The following is a 24,175-nucleotide window of genomic DNA, read 5'->3' on the forward strand; positions in this document are numbered from 1 at the left end:
ATTTGGTCAATAACTTCAAATGAAGGCAAAAAGAGGTCCTGGACAAAAAGTCGCCAGGACGCCCAAACTCGGTTTCTACCGAGAAAACCTCCAGATACTAGAAAACCAATAATGAGATATCCACGATTGAAACTGTGAGATGGGTGTTCGAAAACCAACAATTTGTTCCATGTTAACTGAAGACTTGGGTACAAAAATTGCTCTCTCCATCCCAAAAACTGGATCGAGTCGACTTTTGTAATGAAGATTTTGACCTTTTAGATGAAAACTGGAACTTGATTTATACTTCAGTAATTGGATATTATACTTGGGTTTACTATTGTGATTATGAGACCAAGCCATAATCTATGCAATGGAAACACAGGGGGTCACCGCCGCCCATGAAAACAAAAGTTCAAAAATCTGCCCAAAAATTGATGATGACCACTTTCAAGGATACCAAAGGTCTCCTCCTGATAAAATTTATTGTAAGAAATACTACGATAAATGGGGCCGCGTATGCAGGAACCCCGAAGGAGCTGCGTCCTGCGGTTGAAAAGAAACGTGGGGTCTAAGAAAAGAGTTGGCCAATTTTTTAAACGACAACGCGCCACCTAAAACTTCGCTGGTTTTGAGGCTGCTCCAGATTAAAATCGCTTCGCAGTCATAAACCATCTCCCGTACAGTACAGACTTGACCCTTAGTCATTATTATTCGTTTCGAAACTTAAAGAAAGACATCAGGGGGAAACGATTTTCGGATGATAATGAAATAAAATCGTAAATTTTTGAATATTTTCGAGGTAAAGTTGGATGATTTATTGCCAGTGTTTGTGCTGACGTAAAGAGCTAAAAAAAATCACACCCTTGTAAATGTATTTGAAGTTTGTTATTTCATCAAAATTTTGGTCAGAAATAGTGCGGAACATACATTTTGAAAATCAATAATAAAAAACCCACGTATATGTGAAATTCACGCTTTAACCTTTTCCTTCGTAAGAGAATTCTCAAAAATACCCCGTTGCTGCGGAATAGCAACGCCTCACAACCATAGCTTGTGGCGTAGCAATTTTTGAATTACCAAACTTTATCACGGAACAAATGTAAATTTCAGTGATACATTCCATGGATATATTTCCAAAATTATTCAACTTTCTGTATAGGCATTTCATTTCAAAAATGACGTAATCATGGAGACATTTTAGCCCGACCCAGGACTTATGTACCCGTGTTGTCCATCCGTCCGTCTTGCGTCTTGACCTTCTTGAAACTTATTCTATCAACTTCAAATTTCGGAAAATTAAAAATGACAAAGTAATAGTACAAAATTTAAAGTCGATAGGATAGATTTACGAGAGTTATTGATAACCAGACAGGCAGAGACACACCGGACAAAGCAGGTACACAACCCCTGACTCGGGCTAAAAACCGAATTTTTTTCAAGATGTGTAAATCCATGGAAAAAATATTTTTTCAATGAGAGGAAATATCCTTCACTACGCAATAAAGTCAGAGACCAAAAGAAAGGATATTTCCTTCTTTCCGTATCTATGCCGAATTTTGAGACAACGGATAAATCCGTTGCTCCATCGCAACGCCTTGGAAATAAGGATGGAAATATCCACTGTTCCGTCACAACGCCAAGTTTATGACGACGGATATTTCCATTGTTCCGCAGCAACGTTCGAAATCCGGGGACGGATATATCCATCGTTACGAAGGAAAGGGTTAAAAAGTTATCAAAAAATTTTATCAGGACAAATTGTGTAAGTGTGGTGTGATGTTATAACATTTAAAATTGTATGAACATAGTTTGACTTTTGTAACTTATTTTTTACATGCTCGTCACCTCAACTTTATCCATCAGAATAAAAGTTCACATTACAAGAGGTTTTGTATTTCAGAAAAACGTAAAAATTGTCTTGTTAAGGAGGCTCAATTTGTACAAAATATTTAACTACTAAATATTTAAGCATAAAAAGCCAAGTTTTAAAAATGCAAAGTTTGGAACTAATAAAATACGTATTTATCTAATCAGCGTTAAAATACGTAAACATTATTCGTCATAAAATCTTGAAATGTCGATATTTGATTCAACTTTGACATCGAAATCCCACGAAGTCGTGTCGAGGTCACCATCAATTTCATCTTCCCCCTCTCGTTTGACCTCTATCTCCACCTTGACCTTCGCCTCTCCTTCTTTCTCCACTTCATCCAGAAATCTCTCATCGTCCGAGTCAATCTCGTCGCCACGTGGACCTTCTCCGTCATCTCTCTTAATCGAAGACACGATCAGTGAATTCGCCCCGACGCCGTGTCTCTGGCGCTGATGAGTTTTCAACCCGTCCCTCGAAGAATGACCAACTTTACATATTTCACAGGTAAATATTTCCCCCGGGGGAAGGGAAGGGTGCATCCTCCCCTCGTGCTGGGTGAGGGCCGCCTTCGCCACGAAGGTGGCGGAACACTGGAAACACGACCAGTTTGCGTGTGCGTGCTTTTCCCGGTGTCGATTGTAAAGGAATTCAGACCGAAATTGTTCGTCACACGTGGGACATTTTTTTACCTCTGGGGCAGCAGCGTCGTCGTCCCCTTGAAGGGTGGGGGGAGGGCCATCTTCTTCTGGGGGAGGTGGTGCCTCGTCGTCGCAATAATTCGGGTAGTTCACCCGGTACAGGAGATACCTCGGTCGATTCTTGCGGGGAGGATATTTCCGAACCCGTACTTGTGGCGTGGAGGAACCTGAAGAAATTTTACATAACATGTGTTAATTAATGAACATTAATTAAAATTAATTAGTGACATATTAATTTATTTTCGGTGCTGTAGAGTATCACGTAAACATTAATTTGTAAATATTTACCAACTTTTCTGAGATGGCGAATAGAAAAATGAACCTCTTTCAAAGGGTAAAACATTTCAGGGATGAAATAAAATGAATTAAAAATGAAGAAACTTACAATGCGATGGTGTTAAGTGTAACGCTCTGATTTGGTTGAAATTTTGGAATTATGTGATCCACTTCAATACAACCAATGTTTCTTGAAGCAGTTTGTGGAATTGGTTAAAATATTTAAGGTCAAAGTTGAAAAATATGCAATTTTTAGCACGGGAAAAGAATGGAAGTTGAGTTTGCATCCTCTGTCTCGTAAAAATCGTCAATTTTTTCAACTTTGACCTAAAATGGTTTAGCAAATTCCGACCATCGCACAAACTTCCTCAAGAAACGTTGGTTGTATTGACTTGGACCACACAATTTTAAAATTTCCACCAATTCGGAGGGTTACACTTCACAACATCGCATTGAAAATTTTTATCCCATATGTCTCATAGTTTCTCATCAGAGTCCGGGTAAATATGTTCTTAAAAACCCCGAAATATTTATGTAAAATGTTCAATCAAATGGCCAAAATATGTATATAAAACATATTTTTAATTCGCTTTAAATTGCCCCAAATTTAGCTTATTTGACTGCAAAAATGCCAAAAAATGCTTTTACATTTCAAAGTGACAAACTAAAAACATTTCAACATGCTCTGGTATTATTTCTACGATGATCAGAATTTTTTATGAATTGTGAATTTCTGAGGTTTCTCTACAAGAATATATTTTTTTTGAAAAAATCGCTGAAATATGTAAAAACATATTTATGTGTATTGAAAATATATATATTTTTGAAAAAATCGCCGAAATATGTAAAAACATATTTATGTGTATTGAAAATATATATATTTTTGAAAAAATCGCCGAAATATGTAAAAACATATTTATGTGTATTGAAAATATATATATTTTTGAAAAAATCGCCGAAATATGTAAAAACATATTTATGTGTATTGAAAATATATATATTTTTGAAAAAATCGCCGAAATATGTAAAAACATATTTATGTGTATTGAAAATATATATATTTTTGAAAAAATCGCCGAAATATGTAAAAACATATTTATGTGTATTGAAAATATATATATTTTTGAAAAAATCGCTGAAATATGTAAAAACATATTTATGTATATTGAAAATATATATATTTTTGAAAAAATCGCTGAAATATGTAAAAACATATTTATGTTTATTGAAAATATATATATTTTTGAAAAAATCGCCGAAATATGTAAAAACATATTTATGTATATCAAAAAATGCTCATTTTCGACAAAACCGTCGAAATATGTTAAAACATATTTATGTATATCAAAAAATGCTCATTTTCGACAAAACCGTCGAAATATGTTAAAACATATTTATATGTACCAAAACCTGGAAATATGTAAAATATGTGAAGACATTTTTTTGACCGTGTGACCTATGCCTGACCAGGAACAATATCCCAAAGTTTCAACCCGATCGGGTTATTATTGAAAAAGTTTAAAATACATACATAGCCGGACTCTGTTTCTCATACCGTGGATTTTTAAGCTGTGGGTGACCAGGCCTTGGTACGAGGAACAGTTGCCATTGCAAAGTCCACACCCCCAATGTCCCCCTCTCGTCGTGCTAAATCTTAAAGGAGGAAAATAAGGCAGACATTTAAACGATTCGATAAGTACTTATCTATTGGTTTAATATTTTGTTTACTCTGCTATGGGGCGACCATCCGGCGACAATTTTCTTTTTCCTCGGGGGGTTATCTTATCGTGACGTTGTGCTGTTTCGATCTGGTCCGAATCTGCGAACGGAGATGAATTTATGGATTCGTGGGAAGTATTTTTATTCCGAATTTCCGATAAGTCGGGTTTGACATCCTCCTGGGTGTCGATATCGGTATCCATTTTGCTGTGGGAGTAGAAATAATGATTAGTTATGTGGATTGGAATTAAAAACGTTTTTTCGGAAATTCTGAAATTGCAATTTTTTGTGAATTTTCTATGTATATTTTTATCAGAAGGTGACTAGAATATACATAAATGGAAGTTAAAATGTGAAATTTTCAAAGGAAAATATTTGTGGTAAATTATATCAATTAAAATTTCAATGTCAAAAATTAATTACCTTATTTTACTTGATTTGCAACTTTGTGATTGTAAACATGTGGCCGGAGTGAACAGATGACGGAGAAAGTTTGCGAGTGAGTCTACCGCTCCAGATTTTCTATGCTTTTCTTTCCGTGTGTGTACATACAAATACAGAGTTTAACATACAGTATCTAACAAAAGTATAGCTACGATGACATATTTTTTATCTCGACATGATGCCGTAATGTTTCAACTTTGAAACTCCGTACAAAAATGTAAAAAATACCTGCCGACAATTTCCTCGTCGCCGATTTTTAATGTCGCAGATAGGTCAAAGGTCAGCATTATTTTTCTAAAAAAATTTGAGGCGTCGAAAAAAAAACTTCGTGGATAATTTTTTTTAAACTTTGCAATATTTTTTACTGGATGCGGCATGCGTTTTGAAGAATAATTAGCTTTGGTCGGACCGTGTACGATTTTTTTGGCGCCCACAGGAATTTTTCGCCCAGGACAGGTTGGAGGTCTAAAATCGCCGCCTTGGCGAAAATTGAAAAACTGAAATATACGTTTGCATATAGAGGGTCTGGATATGCAAATGTGTATTTCAGTTTTTTAATATGTATGACAATATGTGTGTACGAAAACCCTAAAAGATGTAAAATATGTAAAGCTATATTAGAATTTTTGGGGTCGTACTTAGATGGGATGTTAGTTAGTAGACGAAGCTTAAGCACGATCTGATTTAATATGAAAAAGTTATACGGACTTAATAAAGAAATACACATAAAGAAAGATACATACAAAAAAATGCATGAACATAGAAAAATACATCAAGAAATACATACTTATCCGCCCTCTGGTCATAAGACACATTTTGACCTCAGACCACACCCCCTGACCTCGGGAGTGGCTGCAACTGCTTTGCCTACAATTAAACTAAATAGGGATTGAGAAGAGCTTTTCAACGACACCCCACATGATGGGAGTAGTCATAAAACACATTTTGACCTTTGACCACACCCCCTGACCTCGGGAGTGGCTGTAACTGCTTTGCCTACAATTACACTAAATAGGAATGCAGAAGAGCTTTTCAACGACACCCCACATGATGGGAGTAGTCATAAAACACATTTTGACCTTTGACCACACCCCCCAGGGGGTGTGTCAGGCATTACTGGACATACCCAAAGCTACACTTGACAATCATACGCCGAGTCCCGTTAACAGAATTACGAAATATTCGTTGGGTTTAAAGTTATGGGTTTTGAATATAGCAAAGAATATAGCAATCCGGACCAGTGTGCATTCCTGCATTGTGATTGGCTGTTGATATTCTGGCTTCACCAAGGGATATGAATTTACGATTCTGATGATGAATATGATTGATGAACATGATTATGAATATGATTATGACTAACAAATTCCCTAGCAACGTTAAAAAAATTCCTTAACAAGTTTAAAAAAATCCTTAGCAACGTTAAACAAGTCGGCGCGGCATTAACACAATCTTGCATTATTAACAAAATTTCGAAGTGCTAACAAAATTTTGTGTTGCTTTCAAAATTCCTGATAAGTAAAAAGTTCATGCAACGAATATCTGTACGTTGTAATATTAGATATAATTTATAATTATACTAGCCTATAAGCCCGTCTTAAAGACGGTCCACATCAAGTTTTAAAACAACGCAACAAAATAATTCTTTGAAATCACTACATAACTGCGGCGATGTACCAATTACAACCAAATTCGAATTTGAGAGTAAAACAGCATCTACATATAATAAAACATCGAGGAATTTTTTTAACGTTGCTAAGGAATTTTTTCAACGTTCCTAAGGAATTTTTTTGAGGTTACCAAGCCAATTTTTTGGTAGTCGGACAGTTTGGCGAAAACCCTTTTGGCGAAAAAAATTCGCCAAATAAAAATCCCGTTTGGCGAAAAAAAAATTTCACCCACTTTCTGGCATTTTTAGTACGAGGGTTCATGAAGATAATACCACAAGAATTTACATATTCCTGTTATTTTCATATCTTAATGCATTTGCAGTTCCAGAAAAAAATAAACCGTAGTAACGTTAGAAGTAGCTCACCCTGTTATAATGATTTGGATATAACTTTGCACCAAAGGTGCTGAATAAGCCTACTATAGATGCATGAGTTTCAAACAATTTCGCACCATTGGTGCAGACGAAATGGGGAAATACATGCATAATTGTTATATAATTTTGCACCATTGGTGCTATTGAAATGGGGAAAATTAAGACACAATTTTGACATGATTTAGACTTTTTTGGCCCCTTGGCAGGGCCAATATTTCTTCCGGTTATTCTGCACTTTTGATTCATATTGAGTCAATTCTTTCAATTGTTTGGCACCATTTTGCGTTATCGCTTGTTTGGAACCAATGGTGCTACCAATGTCCTAAAAAATGGACATGGTCCTATCTAATTAGCATCAATTGATGCAAAAAACTCATTAACAGACAGACGGACAGACAGACAGACAGACAGACGGACAAGAGGAATTCAATAGCTCTCATGCTAGGCAGGGTGAGCTAATAAGGGTTCATAAACCACGTGGTTTATGCTTAGGCTGTTTAGGCTTTTTCCAGATGGGTACCCATCTGGAAATGTATTATACGTTTTGTTACGACACTTACGACGATTTTATGCTGATTAAGGCACAACAAGGAATGCATGCAACACCCTTTTCCTCATAACTCAGAACAAAAATCCCACAGTGGTACTTTACATGATCTGCATTCTCAAAGTAGGTGGTAGTTAGTTTAAAAAATAATAATTGTACACCATCTCCACCTACTTGTGGTTGCAGATGACCCCCTGGACGTGAGACCCAACAGATAAACGATAATAAGTCTACCATGATGGGCTTTCCACGAAAAAAGTGGTACTTGTTGCAGAGGTCAATTGTCATAATGCTGCGCGTCGTAACAGCGCGAGCAAAATGCTATGAGAATATTCTTTACAAAATTCATAACGGTACGGTCCTACCCAAGTTACAAAGGAAAAAATATAGCAGATTCAATCACTTTTTTCGTGATTTCGTGATTTCGCACCAAGTGCTCCAGACTATAACCCTTAATTTCCTGGAATTTGAATTATCTAATAACACATACAATTGTTTTAATTTTAAGACGTTTGCCTTGAATAAATGCGAAATTTGTATTTCGCCAAATGTGCTTTTAGGAGTTTTTCATTTTCGCCATATGTGACAAAAAATTCGCCATTCGGTACTTTCATCATAGTTTTTTTACCACTTTGGCGAAAAATTGTTTTCGCCAAACTGTCTGTCAATCGATTTTTTGACGTTGCTGATGAAATTTTTTTATATTGCTAAGGGAATCTTTTAACGTTCCTTAGGAATTTTTTAACGTTGCTAAGGATTTTGCTAAATTTGTTAAGAATTTTTTTCTGGTTGACCATAATCGAAATCATAACCGAAATCATAACCGAAACCATAACCGAAATCATAACCGAAATCATAACCAAAATCATAACCAAAACCATAACCGTAATCATAACCGAAATCATAACCGTCCTTTGATTAGTGGAGCCAGGATGCCGGCAACCAATCAGAATGCAGGAATGTCACGGAAAATTTCACGGGACGGACTTTTCGAAATTATAATATAGATTTTAAACTTTTGGCAAAATCTTATGACAAAATTTTTTTTGTAATTGGCTAAATATGTTTATAACTACGAAGTATAATTAAGCAATACCCTAACAGCCTTTAATAAATACCGTAATTCCATCGTGGAAAATTTCCACGATGGAACCAACCAATAAACCATTATTAATTTCAAGTTATTAATTGGAAGATACAATTATTTTCTACCATTATTTACCGACAACCAAAATTTGAGGTCATTGAGGTCACAAAAGGATATTATTGTTCAACCTTATATTAAAAATTCGGTGTATCAAAACTCAACTATTAATGCAATTATTAATAAAATTAATGAGGAGTATAAAAAATCTCAAGCAATTTATGGTTATAAACTAGAAACAATTATAAACCTTAGAAATCCCCCACTTGTTGAATAATTAATTAGGCTATATTAAACTGTAGACAAGATTAATTATATAATTTTGTTACTGTAAGCTCATGAAAATAGTTCTAGTTTGTTTCGCAAAATCAATTGGATAATATGTTCTTTTACTTTTAACCCTGAATTTTGTAATCACTAGTATTAGTAAATGAGGATAATAAATGCTTCTTATTATTATTATTATTAAAAACAAGGCCGTAATTAACAAAATTTCACGTTTTTTTTACTAAATTCGGTATAAGTAACGAATTGTCCCCAATGAATCCATTCTATGTACTACTTATGAGCCAAGACAAATTGCATACCAAAATTACATAATTTGATCGTGGAAAAACTAATAGCGAAGTTGGAATTATTTTGCAATATTCCACAAATTGAAAAAGTGGGATCAAAAATCAAGGCGGCGGCCAAATTCTGGTCCAAAATAATGTTTAAAATTATTTCGAGCCATACTAAAGCAAAGGTTTAGTCAAAATTTGAATTTCTCAAAATTAACTAAAAATTCGCACATTTTGGCTCAGATCTCGAAAAATTCTGGCGCCCCCCCCAATTTTATTGCGGAGTTTTGATATACTCTTCATTACGGAGATTTTAAGCTATCAAACTTGATCATACACGTTAAAAGGTTAACCCTTTAACGTGTATGATCAACGAGAAGAAAATGCATTAAATCGGGGACACTATAAGCATGTTGTGGTCATGGCGCGGGAGAAGAAATTAAGGAGTTTTTAATAAAACTCGAAAAACTGAAAAATCAAAAATTTAACATTTCGTTGTATAGGGAAATATCCAAAGTTTTGGGAAGAAAATGTTCAAATTTAGCATTGTGTTGGCATAGGAGAAAGGGGTGCTGGGGACCGTTGTTTCCTACGGTCTAGGAATTGCAATAATTTGGAATGGTTTCAACGTCAGGTTCAGAGAGAGGAAGCCGTGACCGTTCCTGTTGGGATATTGAGCCTTCAGGGTCTGCCCTGCCAAGGCCGGTAGGCCGCCTACTTGTTGACAGAATTTGTTTATACAAAAATTCAAAGAAATAGCTCATGTTTTTCTAAGATTTCTAAAGGCAAATCTTCCAAATTGAATAAAATGTATGATTCAGAAAAGTCTGGCAGATTTCAATTTTACAGTTTTTAAATTGAATTAAAGCACTGGAAATTCAAGTTATGCGATTTCAATATATTTAGTTATGTGATTTCAATTAAAAGTCTGGTGGATTAAAAATAACCCCCAAAATTCAAACATCTAATATTTATGTTGTTAATAATAAATATATCTTGTAGGATACGTTCATAAATTTTTTGTTTGTGCTTGCTTTTAAAATTGTGTGTATCAGTCACTTGAATATTTCTATTAAATAAATCGCTCGTTCGAATTAAGTAAAATCCGGGTTCTAAGAAACCGTTATATTTTTATGTTAGTAAGAACAATTTATTAATTCCCACTATTAATGCACCACACTTAAATAAAAATTACCACAATTTACTCAAAGTTGGGTAAAAAAGAGGATGACACAAGAATTAGGTAAATTTATAACAGTTGTGTAAATTTCTTGAAAATTTATGCAATGGTTGTATAAATTTTGAAATTCATGTAAAAGTGTGCTTAATTTTAATGTTTTGAGTGGAAACTTACTTCGTGGAAATTTACGATGTACTTATTCATCTGGGAAAATTGTGCTTGGAAATTTATGATGGCAATGTGGGAACACAAAACGACTTTGTTTAGTTTGAATTCAAGCACACGGTATTTTATTAGAACTTGTCAATTCTAATGACAACCCTCAACTGAGGTTGAGTTCCTAACGTTTAATATTTGGATGAGCTGCATTTATTTGTGTGAAATTAAGTACGTATTTACGTAAGAGATATTTCTTAACTAATTAAAGGATGCAACATTGTGGCTAACTAAATAGTTGTCCTTGCATAAAGATTAGAGATAAGGTAGGCTGCTAAGCACATAAAACTGCAAAGTTGCTGAGTGGAGATCTCACCACTTTGCCTAGTAACTCGGCTAAAGCAAAACTACCTCAGTTACCTAAAAATAATAAAAAGCAAAACTTCCCTCATAACCGTAACAATATTCTCGGTACAGATGGACGGACGGCCGCACAAAACGATCACGTTAGGTGGGTGCCACCACTAATATAATAAATCTTTACAAACGAATATAAAAAAACAGCGGCTGCCACCACTAAATGCCACTAATGTAATAAACCTTTACAAACAGCAGCGACAGAACGATCGAAATTTCCTATAAAATAACCTCATATCGGACAATTTTTGACTCTTAACCTCGTTCTTAAGGTAAATATGTAGGTCAAAAATGTTAACGTCCTTGAAAAAGCGACCAAATTTCCTTCATTTAAAGGCAACAATTGTCATACGTATGGGATGTTATTTTTAAATAGCACCCCATATAACAATTATGTATCTTTTGACCTGTGACCTGGTCACAAGGTCGCAAATCTTAACGGGATTGAATTCGTGGTGAAATGTCCTTTAAAATGACAACCCATATGAAAATTAAGATCAAGCTTTATTTTGGACCACATGGCGTTGTGGGGTGTGGTCCTGATCATTTAAATAAGAGACTTTTTTACATGAAAAGCTTATGTCGCCATTATCTATTCATCTAAAATATTTAATTAATAATAAATATAACAATTCTTGTTTCTTGCCAAAAGCAATTCTTTGCAATGCTGGACAAATTTGGCAATAGTTAAATTACTATCAAAATTATGGGGATAATAATACGGGTAATAAATTTATTATCATGTGGGTATAGTCACATATGTATGTATGCATGATATGCGTGGCGCGTGGTACTACGTTATTACTAGTTTTTAAAGTGTAGGTAAATGGACGAGGGAACAGTTATTTCTGGGTCATAGTTACTGGACGTTTCCTACAAAAGTATTGGTAGGTACGCCTAAGCGAACTATTTATTCCCACAGATTTTTCAGTGGATTCAAGAAAGAAGACTACTAAACCATGACATTTTTATTCATGTAAATTTATCCTTCTAACTAGTTGGAGACGACAATGGGCTGAATAACGTTAATATTAAATGCTGCTGGTGACAAAAGTTTAAAATATCACCGATTTTTTTAAGACTATTTCCACAAATAATATCATTAACATATGTTAACTTCACCTTGTAAAAAATATAAACATCTAAATTATGAGTTTTACGTTGTTTAAAATAAAGTGAATAGCTGACCCGTTTTATAATTCAAGAAATATCGGACACCACCCAACCCGTAGTTCTAATAGATCTGGTAGAATGGAACAAAAATGCTTGCAAGATGTTTTATGAGCATAAAACTGAAAATGTCGCAATGCCGGTTTTTAACGCTTTCAGGGGGCCATATACCCAACTTACATAGGTACACACTCAAAACAAAAATTTGTCAAACCAACACCGCCGGTGTCAATAAATGACTTAACCGACTTGGTTAAAATATTGAATCCGAGTTATGATGATTTTGATACCGGTAGTTTATAATGTTATGACCGGACGGAAAAATTTCATTACCACTCGGAATCACAAATGTAACCAAGGCGGTTAAGTCATATATTGACACCGTTTTGTTTTGAGTGCAGATTTCTGAAGACAACCAATTTAAGAAATGATGTTACTTCCGAAGTCCTGGGCAGGATTATATGCTTGCGTGTGTACGTTGAAAATAATAGTTAATATTATTGAGTACAAAAGGAATTGAATAAATAAATATTTAATTTTACCTCAGCAAAGTCTTTACTTGTAAGTAACGACTTTTATGTAAACATAAAAGTGAGCACTTTAAGAATTAGTTGTATTCATTACTTTTATGGGGCTTGAACATTTAGTTTAGGTTTTAGGTTTGCTTGTGTACACTCCGTCACTTTTCTACCGGACAGGTTGTATTTTGGGACGCCATTTTTTAACACGTCAAAAAAAAGAGTATATATTATCAAATAATCGTATATTGAGGATTGTATGTACATACATTATTTGAAGCTGCTCAAGTTTTGGCAAAGTAAAGAAAAAGTACATATTATTTTCAACTATCTTTCCTGTTCGTAAATCCAATAAATTGTTTCAAAACCGAACCTAATCGAATATCTGATAATTTTTCCTTGGGTTTATCTGGGGCAGAGGTCGACGCCGACAAATTTTCTGCGGCGGCGGCGCCAGTTTTTGATGATATTTCGGCGTCGTCGCAGGCGCGGCGCGCTGTCGCAATGTTGAAGGCACAGGAAATTAAATTTTTCGGCGGCGGCGGCGGGTAAAATAGTTCCGGCGTCGGCGGCGTCGACCTCTGATCTGGGAGTACGTTGAAACTAATTGATATACCACCCAGGTACAATCCTAGGGTATGTATGCTACAAAGAACTTAGGTCCCTCTGTAGGAACAAAGTTGCAAAATTGCCGACAAACACACCGCGGTGCAATAATAAAGTTGCGTATTGTATGCAAGACATTCAAATGCTTATGTATTACCAAGTAATACAACGGTGGAAATTGGTTGCCTGGATATATTTGCAAAATAGTCCAAGTTTCAATGTGTACTTCTGAAGGTACATAAGAAAAAAAATAGTTAAAATCGTCGTATTTTATCCAGACTTTGGTGAAATTAGATGTGGTTGTACATATAGTAGTTTTGTAAATACGTTCGTTCTTCATCTTATCTATGTACCACGTGCTTTACAATTATGAAACTAAATAAATTTATACAAAAAACTTCATTTGAGCTTTGTGGAGCTTAGTGGAGCTTAGTGGTATCATAATTTATCCTACTTGAAGTACTTAAAGGTTTCGTAAACTTTCAGCTGTACCAGGAATGGTTATTCGAGTATCTAATGAAATTTACATATTAGAAGTGCACATTGTTACAATTTTCTCAAGAACACTGATTTCTAGATTGAAATATATGTATAATGCAGTCGAACAATTCAATATTCTTATACTATTTATGCTTTACCCTTGCTTCTACACAATTGGGTCATGCTGAAACTCCTAAGACAGTCTCAAGTTATCACGATCTCCTGGTCAATTTAAGTGCTTGTGACTTACAAATATTTCATTCCTGGGATTATGATAACCAAATGTCTTTCCCTGACTTAAACTTGGTATCGACCACTATCTTCATACCCAAGTATGCACACGTGCCATTATTTGCCATTTGGTCAAAGCTCCTTCCTGTACTGGACGTTTTTAAGTCACGTGTTTCTCCCTGTCGATTATGTTTTATCTTCCTGACTCCAAATACTTTGAATTCTAGGGATTCGTTTCAATATCACGCCGGCGGCTGGATACACATTGCCTCAATGTATCATCTATATTACCGCATAGCATACTACAGCCTCTTAATACCAAATACAAACGCCTTTATCAGTGTGGTCATAAATAAGTCAGCCATGGAACACTTGGCATTGAGCAAATTTGAACAGCCTTTGTTTCATTATTTAATTTTACTTGTTGTCTCGTGGGGAGAGGAATTTGAAATGTGCTTTCCTACAATGACAACCATGAGGCAAGATTCAGTCTGGGAGAAAATGACATGCATAAAGAAAATAAAATTCACTGAAAGAAATTATCCTTACGCCGTTGAAGTGCATAGATCAAATCGGGAGGAATGGTGTGTCGATGAGACCCAGATTTCCCCAAACATTATGAATAAGGGATATCTTGGAAGAACCGAGATTGCGGTTAATCAATTAGCATTCCAGATTTACTCAAATGCGAATGTAACTCTTGCCAAATTTATAGCATGCTCGACTCCACGAGATAGGCATGTCCAATTGAAGTTCAGCCTTGCAAATAGGCCTAACAGTCTTGTACTTATCGAAACAGCCTTTGAAGGATACCAGTTTCTTACTTGTTACTCTGAACCCTACATTTCACTTGATTTCTATATAAGCCCGTTTCAAACCGAAGTATGGGTCGTGCTGGGGACCACCATCAGTACAATTATTGGCTTAACGACAGTCCTCCAACATTTCAGTACCCTATTGGAACAGCAGCCTTTCTCAATATGGATGTACGTTTTGGCGACACTTTTCGACGAGGGGGGCTTCATTCCAAGTCGCGCTGAGAGACATACCTTCTTCCGAATCTCGCTAGGAATCTGGGGTATCATGTCGGTTGTTCTAACCAATGGATGTAATGGAATTATGATCTCTGAATTAAACTCACCACGAAAACAATCCCATCCGGATATTTTTGCCCAGCCAGAATGCAATAGTTTATTCAGAACCGTAGTAAAAAATTCGCATGTCGACCCAAAATTTCTTTCTGAGCTAACTACAAAGGAAATAGATCGAGATAAGTCCAAATGGTTATCTGATATATTTTTTCCATTTCGTACCCACATATTAAACCTCCACGAAAGGTTGCCGTTAAACCCCTATTTTCCTAACCTAAGTTGACGTTAATCTCACCGGCGTGAATAATACATGTTTCCGAATACTCTCCGCATTTGAAGATATTACCCCTTTGAAAGCTCTGCCAGAATTTTTAGGGGTTTTACTAAGTCTCGCATCCCACTATTCCCTAGACCATGTTATTCCAGAGGCCTTCAAGGATTTAATCTTATGGTCTCCAAAGCATGCCTTTTTCCGCAAGAATTTCAGTTATTTGGATGGCACCTTAACTTTTTCAATTTTACGAAGAAATATTGAACGAGAAGTTTTACAGTGTGGGAAAACGGTTTTCGTAGGAAAGTCATCCGAAATTACTGTAGAATATGAGTTTTTGTCGAGAAAATATCCCGACGTAAAGTTTTTCATGAGTGGAGAATCAATTCAGAATTACCCGAGTGGAATTTCCATACGAAACGGGTGGAATTCGCGAGTTATTCGAGGTTTTAAAAGCGTGGTAGAAGCGGGGATTTGGAGCTACGTGGAAAAAGTGGAGTTGCGGGGGAAAAATTTAAATCGCACACCTGCCTTTGTCAGTGAGAAAATGAAAGATGACAGGCCAGTAAACATTGCTACACTTAAAGGAACATGGCCAACGGTATTTGTTCTTGTGGGATGTTTGATAAGTGTAAGCATTCCTGTGGTTATATTGGAATGTAGACGGATCTTGCGTAAATCAATTGCGAACGTTGGTCGTGTAAATTTTTGGCGACTTATAAATCCTATGAGTACGATTGACAAGGTTTCTGCATATTATTCAAGGAAGCATAATTAATTGAGGGATCTATCTTATACATACATAAACGAGAATGTCTGTTTGCAGCGGAAATATTACGTAGTTATAATATATAATGCATATGAAAATGTATACAGTGATTAACTCATTTATAATGTATATAATTATAATATATGTGGTAATAGTATATGATATTATAATTATATTATTACCGTAATATTATAAATATACATACATATATGTATATACATAATATATTCAATAAATAATTATATTTAGTAATATGATATAATATTAAATAATACATTATTTTAACAATAAAACGTTTTAGACTTTTTGCTTTAATTCGGGAGACCGTGAAAAGCCGTCATAAAAAAAGTCTCTACCTTCGGGGTCAACGGCTTTTCACGTTTCCATGTCAGGTGCGGGACAACGGATATTTCCGTGGTAAAAATTATTTAGCTGATTCGGGAAACGGCAAAACACATTGGCACTAAAAACTAAAATTTTTAGGGCCTGGGATCAGAATGGTCCGTGGTAACACTTGGTCACTTTCATGTAACTTCGCCCCAGCTTTGCATTGGATATTTTGCATGCAAAATTTTTGACTATGATTTACTAACTGCTAAAACTATTCAAGAAATTTATAACGGAAAGTTATTGAGCCCAAACCACACCCATCTCGTGTAATCTTGGTTTGCCAGGACATGTTCATTTTTGCTAAATTTCAACGTTGATGAAAAACTAGTGGGAGAAATTAGTTTCGGGTTTTCCCAGAAGCTCGACAAATATTTTGGTTAGTGTACCAACTATCTAAGATAATTTATAAAGGTATAGGGGATTATTTAAGATGCAAAATATGAGGTAAAACTGGCGTCGGCAATAATAAGGGGTTATATACATCTTTTCTTTTATCAAACTCATAAATTATCCAATTAATCTCCTCGTCTGGATTGAGTTCTTGGCTGCATTTGAAAATTAAAATATACCAAATGTACGCATAAATTTAGTCAGAACTTTTGATCCGAATAAGAAAAACCCCTTATACACATCCACAAACATGTGTGGTTTAAGATCAGTAGCTTTATTTTACAAATGTCCTGAGTAGTTTTGTATCCCATAATTTTGCCCATAGTATAGTCATAGTTCATAATTCTCTAATTATCATGTAACTTTGCTTTACACTGTAAAATTTTAATATTCATCATTTTAAATACCATATTTATTGACGTTGTCCCGCAGTTAATTTTATCCCAACGTGTTATGCCGCTCTCCCGAATTGAGCATTTATAAAATCGTCCCGAATCTAAGCAACTCATATAATAAAAGTTTCCAGATTTAGAACTTGTCAGATTTTAATTATTTTTTGGCTTCCCGAATGATCACAATTGTGGTCATCGAAGCGCCACGCAGCAACGCCAAACATAGTTACCGTTTCTCCTCGGCTAAGGGTTAAAACTGCAAAAGTTGTAGAATTTTGAATGATTCTGATTTTGGTTAAAAATTCCGCTACAAGAGCAAATACGCGCATCCACGAAAATGCCAAACTGTAGATATTTCAATTTCTATGTTTCAATAACATAAAAGTCGTCCGATTCAAATCGGAGAAAACCTCTTGATGCTTATATACATACATACGTACAGATATTTTTAGTGGCGTTATTATTTTTTAGTCCAGTTTTACGACGCTTACAAAATCTTAGTAAATAGCTGTCTTTACTTATTTCTCGATAAAAATCCTAAAGGCACGAAGTTATAACGAAATCCCCTAATGTGTAACATATAACTTCGTGCGTAATTTACTTTTTACTTTTTTTTAATTTTCCTTTTTTGCAATTTTTTTTCTCGGGCTCTGGGGGGGCTTGAGCCCCCCCCCCTTGGCTACGCCGCTGATTATAGATAAGTTTACTACTCGACTGAGCTAATCCTTAAACCCATATCAGTTTTACAAATATGTTATCATCACCATTTGTGAATTTATTATCTATCCATGTATGGCATCTACATAGATAAGTTCGACCAGGGATGGGCAATCCCAACACTTTCGATGGATTACGGATTACAGATTAATTAATTTAAAAATTATCATGGGATTACTGGATTGGGATTACTTCGTTCCTGAAATAATGTGGATTACTTGTTGGATTACTGGGATAAATTAATGACGTGGATTACGGATTACGGATTACAGTAATCAGATTATGGATTATTATCTGGATTACAAAAATCTATATTTATGTATTAAGGGGTGAAGAGAAGCGAAATCCCTTCATGGAAAAGTGTTGTCTAACGGTCTGCATTCACGATAACTTTAGAACGGTTTCGAATTTCAACATGCAGTTTTCGCCAACGGGTTCCTAATTTTTTTTAGATACGGATGTGTTCGAAAATGGGAATTGTAGGTCATAAGGTCACGGCGTCACGGTGATGACGCCACAGGTCAAATATGCCATTTTTTGTTTTGGCCGTCTTAGACGTAGTTTCGGGCGAGGATTACAAAAATCTTCATAGTTTTGACGTGACATGACCGAGTGACCGTGTCGACGACGCCAAAGTCGAAAATGTCGAATTTTTGTCATAATAGTTTTAGACGCAGTTTTGGGCGGGGATTTCAAAACTACAATCTAGACATAGTTTTGGCATGCCATGACCGCGTGACCGTCTCGCTCCACCCCTTTTCTACATTTCGCTTGCAACAGTTTATTCTGAATAGCGTCACACTTATATTTCATGATGATGATTAGTTCAAAAAACAAGAGCTTTGAATGATTCATCCGACAGTCGATTTCTTAGGGCAGACAAAAATGTGTTGCTAGTAAATAAACCCCTCTTAATATTTCCAAAATTCTCTAAACTTTGCACCACTGCTGAAGAATCCAGAAAGTAGTTTAAGCACCCAAGTTCATCAAGTAACTCTGACTTTGGAGAAGTTGCAAGATGGAGCTGTCATGCCGTTTACAGGAGCAAAGTAATCCAACAAAGTAATCCGTAATCTGATTACATTTTCCAATATCGTAAATTGTGGATTACGGATTACACATAATTTCGAGATACAGTTAGGATTACGGACTACGGATTACTTTAAAATATGAATTTTTCGTGGATTACTGGATTACGGATTACATTCAATGTAATCTGATTACTTAATCTGATTAAAGTAATCCTGGGATTGCCCATCCCTGAGTTCGACAAATACATGATAACCTACATTTTTACGAAAATGCATATAAAAGAAATAACAGGAAACGTTGGAATCATTTTTTATCCTCTTACTCAGGACAAAGATTCTGAATCTTTTAATTTTGTTTCTATATAGATAAACTCCACAAATATCTTACAAAATATGTCGGCGATTTCTCCGAGTAGTTGTTCCATGAACAATTGTTGCCCCACGTAAGAAAAACATTATACTTAATATTGTTAATCAAATCTACATATGTCTGTATTCGCTTCTTTAACCTCCTCACAGGTGTGGAACACTAATCAATAACTGTCTCGACTTTTACGAACCGAATGTCACTACACATCGACACCGCTGCTGTTCTGTTTTCATCTTGTTCCTCTACAGTGTCATATTCGTTTGTTTGCTTGCGTAAGTCATTCCATTTATATATTTCGTCCTAAAAATGAGATCCAGATATATACCATGCAATAAAGAACGGATCTAGATAAGAATATATGTCTTCAAGGAAAGATCAAGTCCTATCTTACAAATCGTGCTAAAAATCGTTATCACGCTTAATCTACAGGTATTTATGTAACGATCCCATCTCGGTAATAAACTAGTTATCGAATGATAATAAGTTCGCTTGTACATAGTAAATACAACCATGGGGTACAATTTGTTGTAAACTTGGTAATGTATGTATACTGTAAAGCATCTGGTATTGATTTGGTAATAATTCCTTACCGGATTGGTTGTAGTTTGATTCTGAGTGGTATAGATTTCATTACCAGCTCATTACTACGCCGTAACGAGCGATAATACCGATGACGGTAGAGTCGTATATGTACTCCGTCCAGTAATGATTCGTAATAATTCAATACCAGTTGCCTAAGAGTGTATGTATGTATGTGAGCCTTTATTCAACTTTCAACCAATATCAACTAATGCAAACTGGTTTCCAATTCATGACAGAAATGCTATATTTAACAGTTAACCGTCACTGTTCAAGGTTTCTGTTGGGTGATATTGTCCAAGATGCGAAGCAGGATGGGAAGAATGATGAAGGATTTGACAAAGTGGCGCTAGATTGAGGCATATTTATGCTCAAGGTTGCGTAAGACTGCAACATGGACGCCTGTAAGCTGGAGAACTGTCTACCAAGATACAGTTTTAGCCGAGTTGACGTCCTCTCACACGATAGCCATCACACAAGCCTCGATGGGCTATTCGTAAGTGATCCACGAAATGAAGTTGTATCAGATTAGATATAAAATTACTGCTCCATTTGTTGTAAGAGTTCCAATCGATCCACGATTACTTTAACCGAATTATTTTATTATTTGCCCGCAGTTAATTTTATTTTGGCGTAAAAATCATTCGATATTGAATAATTTAAACGCCAAAATACAAACAACTGGTGTTAAATAATAATATAATTCGGTTGATTTGGCTAATGTAATCGTGGATCGATTGGAACTCTTATAACAAATGGAGCAGTAACACTCAACGTTTCGGATCTGTCAGCTACTCCGCGTACAATAAAAGATCCGTCGTTATTTATGATGGGATTCGAATAGTTGTGCAGGTTGAAGGATACGCGAGAGAGTTTACTTGGACAGCACTGTACCTTGAGCTGGGAATCTTCCTGAGTTGGCGAACATCAGTGGTTAGTACAAATCAATAATTTAAGGGCACTCCGAAATTGGCAGTACCCGATTTTAATTCCTGTAGGTGTTATAGTACCACCTGGGTGTACAAGAGACTCTGAAAATTTATTCTCTATTATCCTATTGTCGCCTGTCACGCAAATTTGAAAGTACGCCCCATACATAATAGACTAACCACACTTAAACAAACCTTCACTAAAGATCCAGATTTGCTTGTTCATATTTCCATAATGTTTCAAATTATTTATCCCAGATACGTGGTCGCTTTATGATATCCAATGTCCAATGTTTTTTTTTTCGTGACTTCGAAAGAATTGGAATGTTTGAAAAAGTTTAACCTTTTGCCCTGGAGTACACTGGTAATAGCTACATATCCCAACGTTGAATGTAGACTAGAAATAATCAGTTAAATGAGCCTTAGTGCATATTAGTATGTTTGTATCTTAGGTTGGCGTTGGCGGAATTCTCACCGGTTGCTGTCTGGTGCCTTACCTGGTAAAGACGAGGGATCCGTCGAACTGTAAGAAATGCAAGGGTAAAAACCGCACATGTGGAAGTGTCCACCCGTGGACTCGAAAGGTACTCCGGAACAGCCACTACTTCCCGTTCCAGATATTCCGCTCAGTCCAATAGCTGAAAATCAAGCTCGCGAGTATAATTCGATTAACCAAGTGTAATTTTGTCCAAAGCATCCGAAGTACCACAGTGTTTTTTATGTAAAAAAAATTAAATCAAGTGTATAAAAGTGGAAAATCTGTCTTAATCTGATCAACAATTTGTAAATCTTTTGATTTTTTATTATGAAACTTTATATCCGCTATATTCCTACACAAAATCAAACAATCTGAGCACTCTTTCATAACGTTATGATTAACAACTTCCATTATGTAAATATACTTTCTTCGTCTTTCATTATCTATATTATAATTTCGAAAAGTCCGTCCCGTGAAATTTTCCGTGACATCCCAGCATTCTGATTGGTTGCCAGCTTTCTGAATCCGCCAATCACAGCACGCATGTATTTTCGGGTACAATTTATGCAGCTTACAACCGATGTTACAATCCATGTTACAATCGACGTTACAACCGATGTTACAACCGATGTTACAATCGATGTTTGATGTGACAATCGATGTTACAACCTGTGTTACAATTTATGTTCAAGCAAACACCTTTGCAACGTAAAAACATTAGCTTAGAAACGTACAAAAAATCCATCATCAACGCCTTGAAAATTCCTTCGTAATACAAAATTTCCTTCGCAAAGTTACAACAATTCCTTAGCAACATAAAAAAATTTCCTTAGCAACGTCAAAAAAAAATCCTTAGCAACATAAAAAAAAATCCTTAGCAACATAAAAAAAAATCCTTAGCAACATAAAAAAATTTCCTTAGCAACATAAAAAAATCCTTAGCAAGGTTAAAAAATTCCTTAGCAACGTTAAAAAAATTCCATAGCAACGTTAAAAAACTCCTTAGCAACGTTAAAAAAATTTCCTTAGCAACGATAAAAAAATCCTTAGCAACGATAAAAAATTCCTTTGCAACGTTAAAAAAATTCCTTAGCAACGATAAAAAATTCCTTTGCAACGTTAACAAAATTCCGTAGCAACGTTAAAAAAATTCCATAGCAACGTTAAAAAAATTCCTTAGCAACGTTAAAAAATTTATTTAGCAACATTAACAAAATTTCTTAGCAACGTTAAGAAAATTCCCTAGCAACGTTAAGAAAATTCCTTAGCAACGATAAAAAATTACTTAGCAACGGTAAAAAAAATCCTTAGCAACGTTAAAAAAATTCCTTAGCAACGATAAACAATTCCTTAGCAACGTTAAGAAAATTCCTTAGCAACGTTAAAAAAATTCCTTAGCAAAGTGAAAATAATTCCTTAGCAACGATAAAAAAATTCCGTAGAAGGGTCGGCAACCAATCAGAATGCAGGATTGCCGTAGACTTTTTGTATGTATGTATGTATGTATTCAGTTTATTTCTTGAACTTTTTCAGGCAAACGCCTATAAAGTTACATTCAGTGGTTGATCAATTCAATTACATGAGAAACAAGTTACATATCGTTACGTCAAGTTTCATATCACAATCTTACGTACAGTTACGAGATCTTAAATGTTATAACATTACAACGTAATATACAACAGCGTAACCGGAGACGTGTGCTTTAATTATAGCTAAAGTCCAATTCTTATTCTCAACGAAGTGACGTGGTGATGCGAAGTTGCTCATAATGTCGGTACAAATCACATTTTGCAAGAATACATATTCATGTAGGTTAGGTATGTACATATGTATCTACGAAGGGGTAGGCGTTATTCAGACGGTGTTAGGTTGCACATTCCAGACATGGTGAGGTCAGAATCCCAACAGAGAATGATCCACCCCCAGCTTCCGACAGAAATGATGCATGCCAGGTTCCATGGGTGCGACCAGGCGTCCCCAGAGACCCGATGGTTCCCAGCGGGTGACCTATTGGGCGTCCCCTCAAGGTCGAGGTGTGGAAGGCAAGGCGTCCCTATCCCCGCCACACCCAAAAATCTATCGCGGTTTGTAGGACGGCAGCCAGGGAAGATTGAAGTGATGCGACGTAGTTGACAACAGTTTTTCACAATACAACAATTTGATAACAATTTTCGAATGCAGTTATAAAGATACATAAATATTCAACGTATTAACAGTTTTTAATGGAACTTTTTGTAGGTTTAATATATTTAGATGTGGTATGTTTCTTCTGGAATTATAATGTCGATACAGATTAATACATCACATTATATAATGCTTGCATCTAATGATTTACGTTTGTTGGCTTAAAACTTTAATTGTGGACCGTCTTTAAGACGGGCTTATAGGCTAGTTTTATATAAGGTTAATTAGTACGTACTACCTATTTATTCAAGATTTTATATCATACTGACATCTAAGTAATATTGGTCAAAAATTTATGCCACATGGCAATTGTAAGGCACAAACTTAGGAATGTATTGACACCAAAACGAAATAAATCTATTTTGTTTTATGTAGCTGAAAATTTGAAGCTTTAGTGACAAAAATCATTTATGCTACTGATAAGTGGCGAGGAGAAAAAGTCAACTCGCTCACAAAGATGCACAGACTGTACCCGAACAAAAATCTTAATTTGTATTAACACAATAGCGGAGTCGATTTTTCTTCGTCGATGGTGACAATAG

The 24,175-nt window shown here is 35.5% G+C and overlaps 1 protein-coding gene across 2 annotated transcripts; it reads right to left on the reverse strand.

The window, feature by feature from the left end:
- Positions 1–773: 773 nt before the first annotated feature.
- LOC110856591 lies at positions 774–5,227 on the reverse strand. Of its 2 annotated transcripts, XR_004836357.1 has the most exons (5): positions 4,972–5,227; positions 4,558–4,755; positions 4,385–4,482; positions 1,696–2,720; positions 774–969 (listed from the first exon to the last, which is right to left on the reverse strand). XR_004836357.1 is itself a non-coding variant. In XM_022105077.2 (4 exons), exons 2-4 carry the CDS (start codon positions 4,749–4,751, stop codon positions 2,035–2,037), a joined length of 978 nt encoding a protein of 325 aa, XP_021960769.1. In that variant the 5' UTR covers positions 4,752–4,755; positions 4,972–5,227; the 3' UTR covers positions 774–2,034. The 2 variants fall into 2 exon arrangements, 1 of the variants encoding a protein (XP_021960769.1); XM_022105077.2 differs by having other exon boundaries at positions 774–2,720.
- Positions 5,228–24,175: the final 18,948 nt, after the last annotated feature.

This window comes from Folsomia candida, unplaced genomic scaffold (genome assembly GCF_002217175.1).
Source record: "Folsomia candida strain VU population unplaced genomic scaffold, ASM221717v1 Fcan01_Sc016, whole genome shotgun sequence".
NCBI lineage: Eukaryota > Metazoa > Arthropoda > Collembola > Entomobryomorpha > Isotomidae > Folsomia > Folsomia candida.

What these genes read in the sequence shown, in the direction of transcription:
- LOC110856591 (XM_022105077.2), bottom strand. Translation starts at nt 4,751, where the DNA reads ATGGATACCGATATCGACACCCAGGAGGATGTCAAACCCGACTTATCG. An exon ending in GATGGTCGCCCCATAGCAGA is followed by an intron (nt 4,483 to 4,557) that starts GTAAACAAAATA and finishes TCCTCCTTTAAG; the next exon opens with ATTTAGCACGACGAGAGGGG. An exon ending in CCACAGCTTAAAAATCCACG is followed by an intron (nt 2,721 to 4,384) that starts GTATGAGAAACA and finishes AAATTTCTTCAG; the next exon opens with GTTCCTCCACGCCACAAGTA.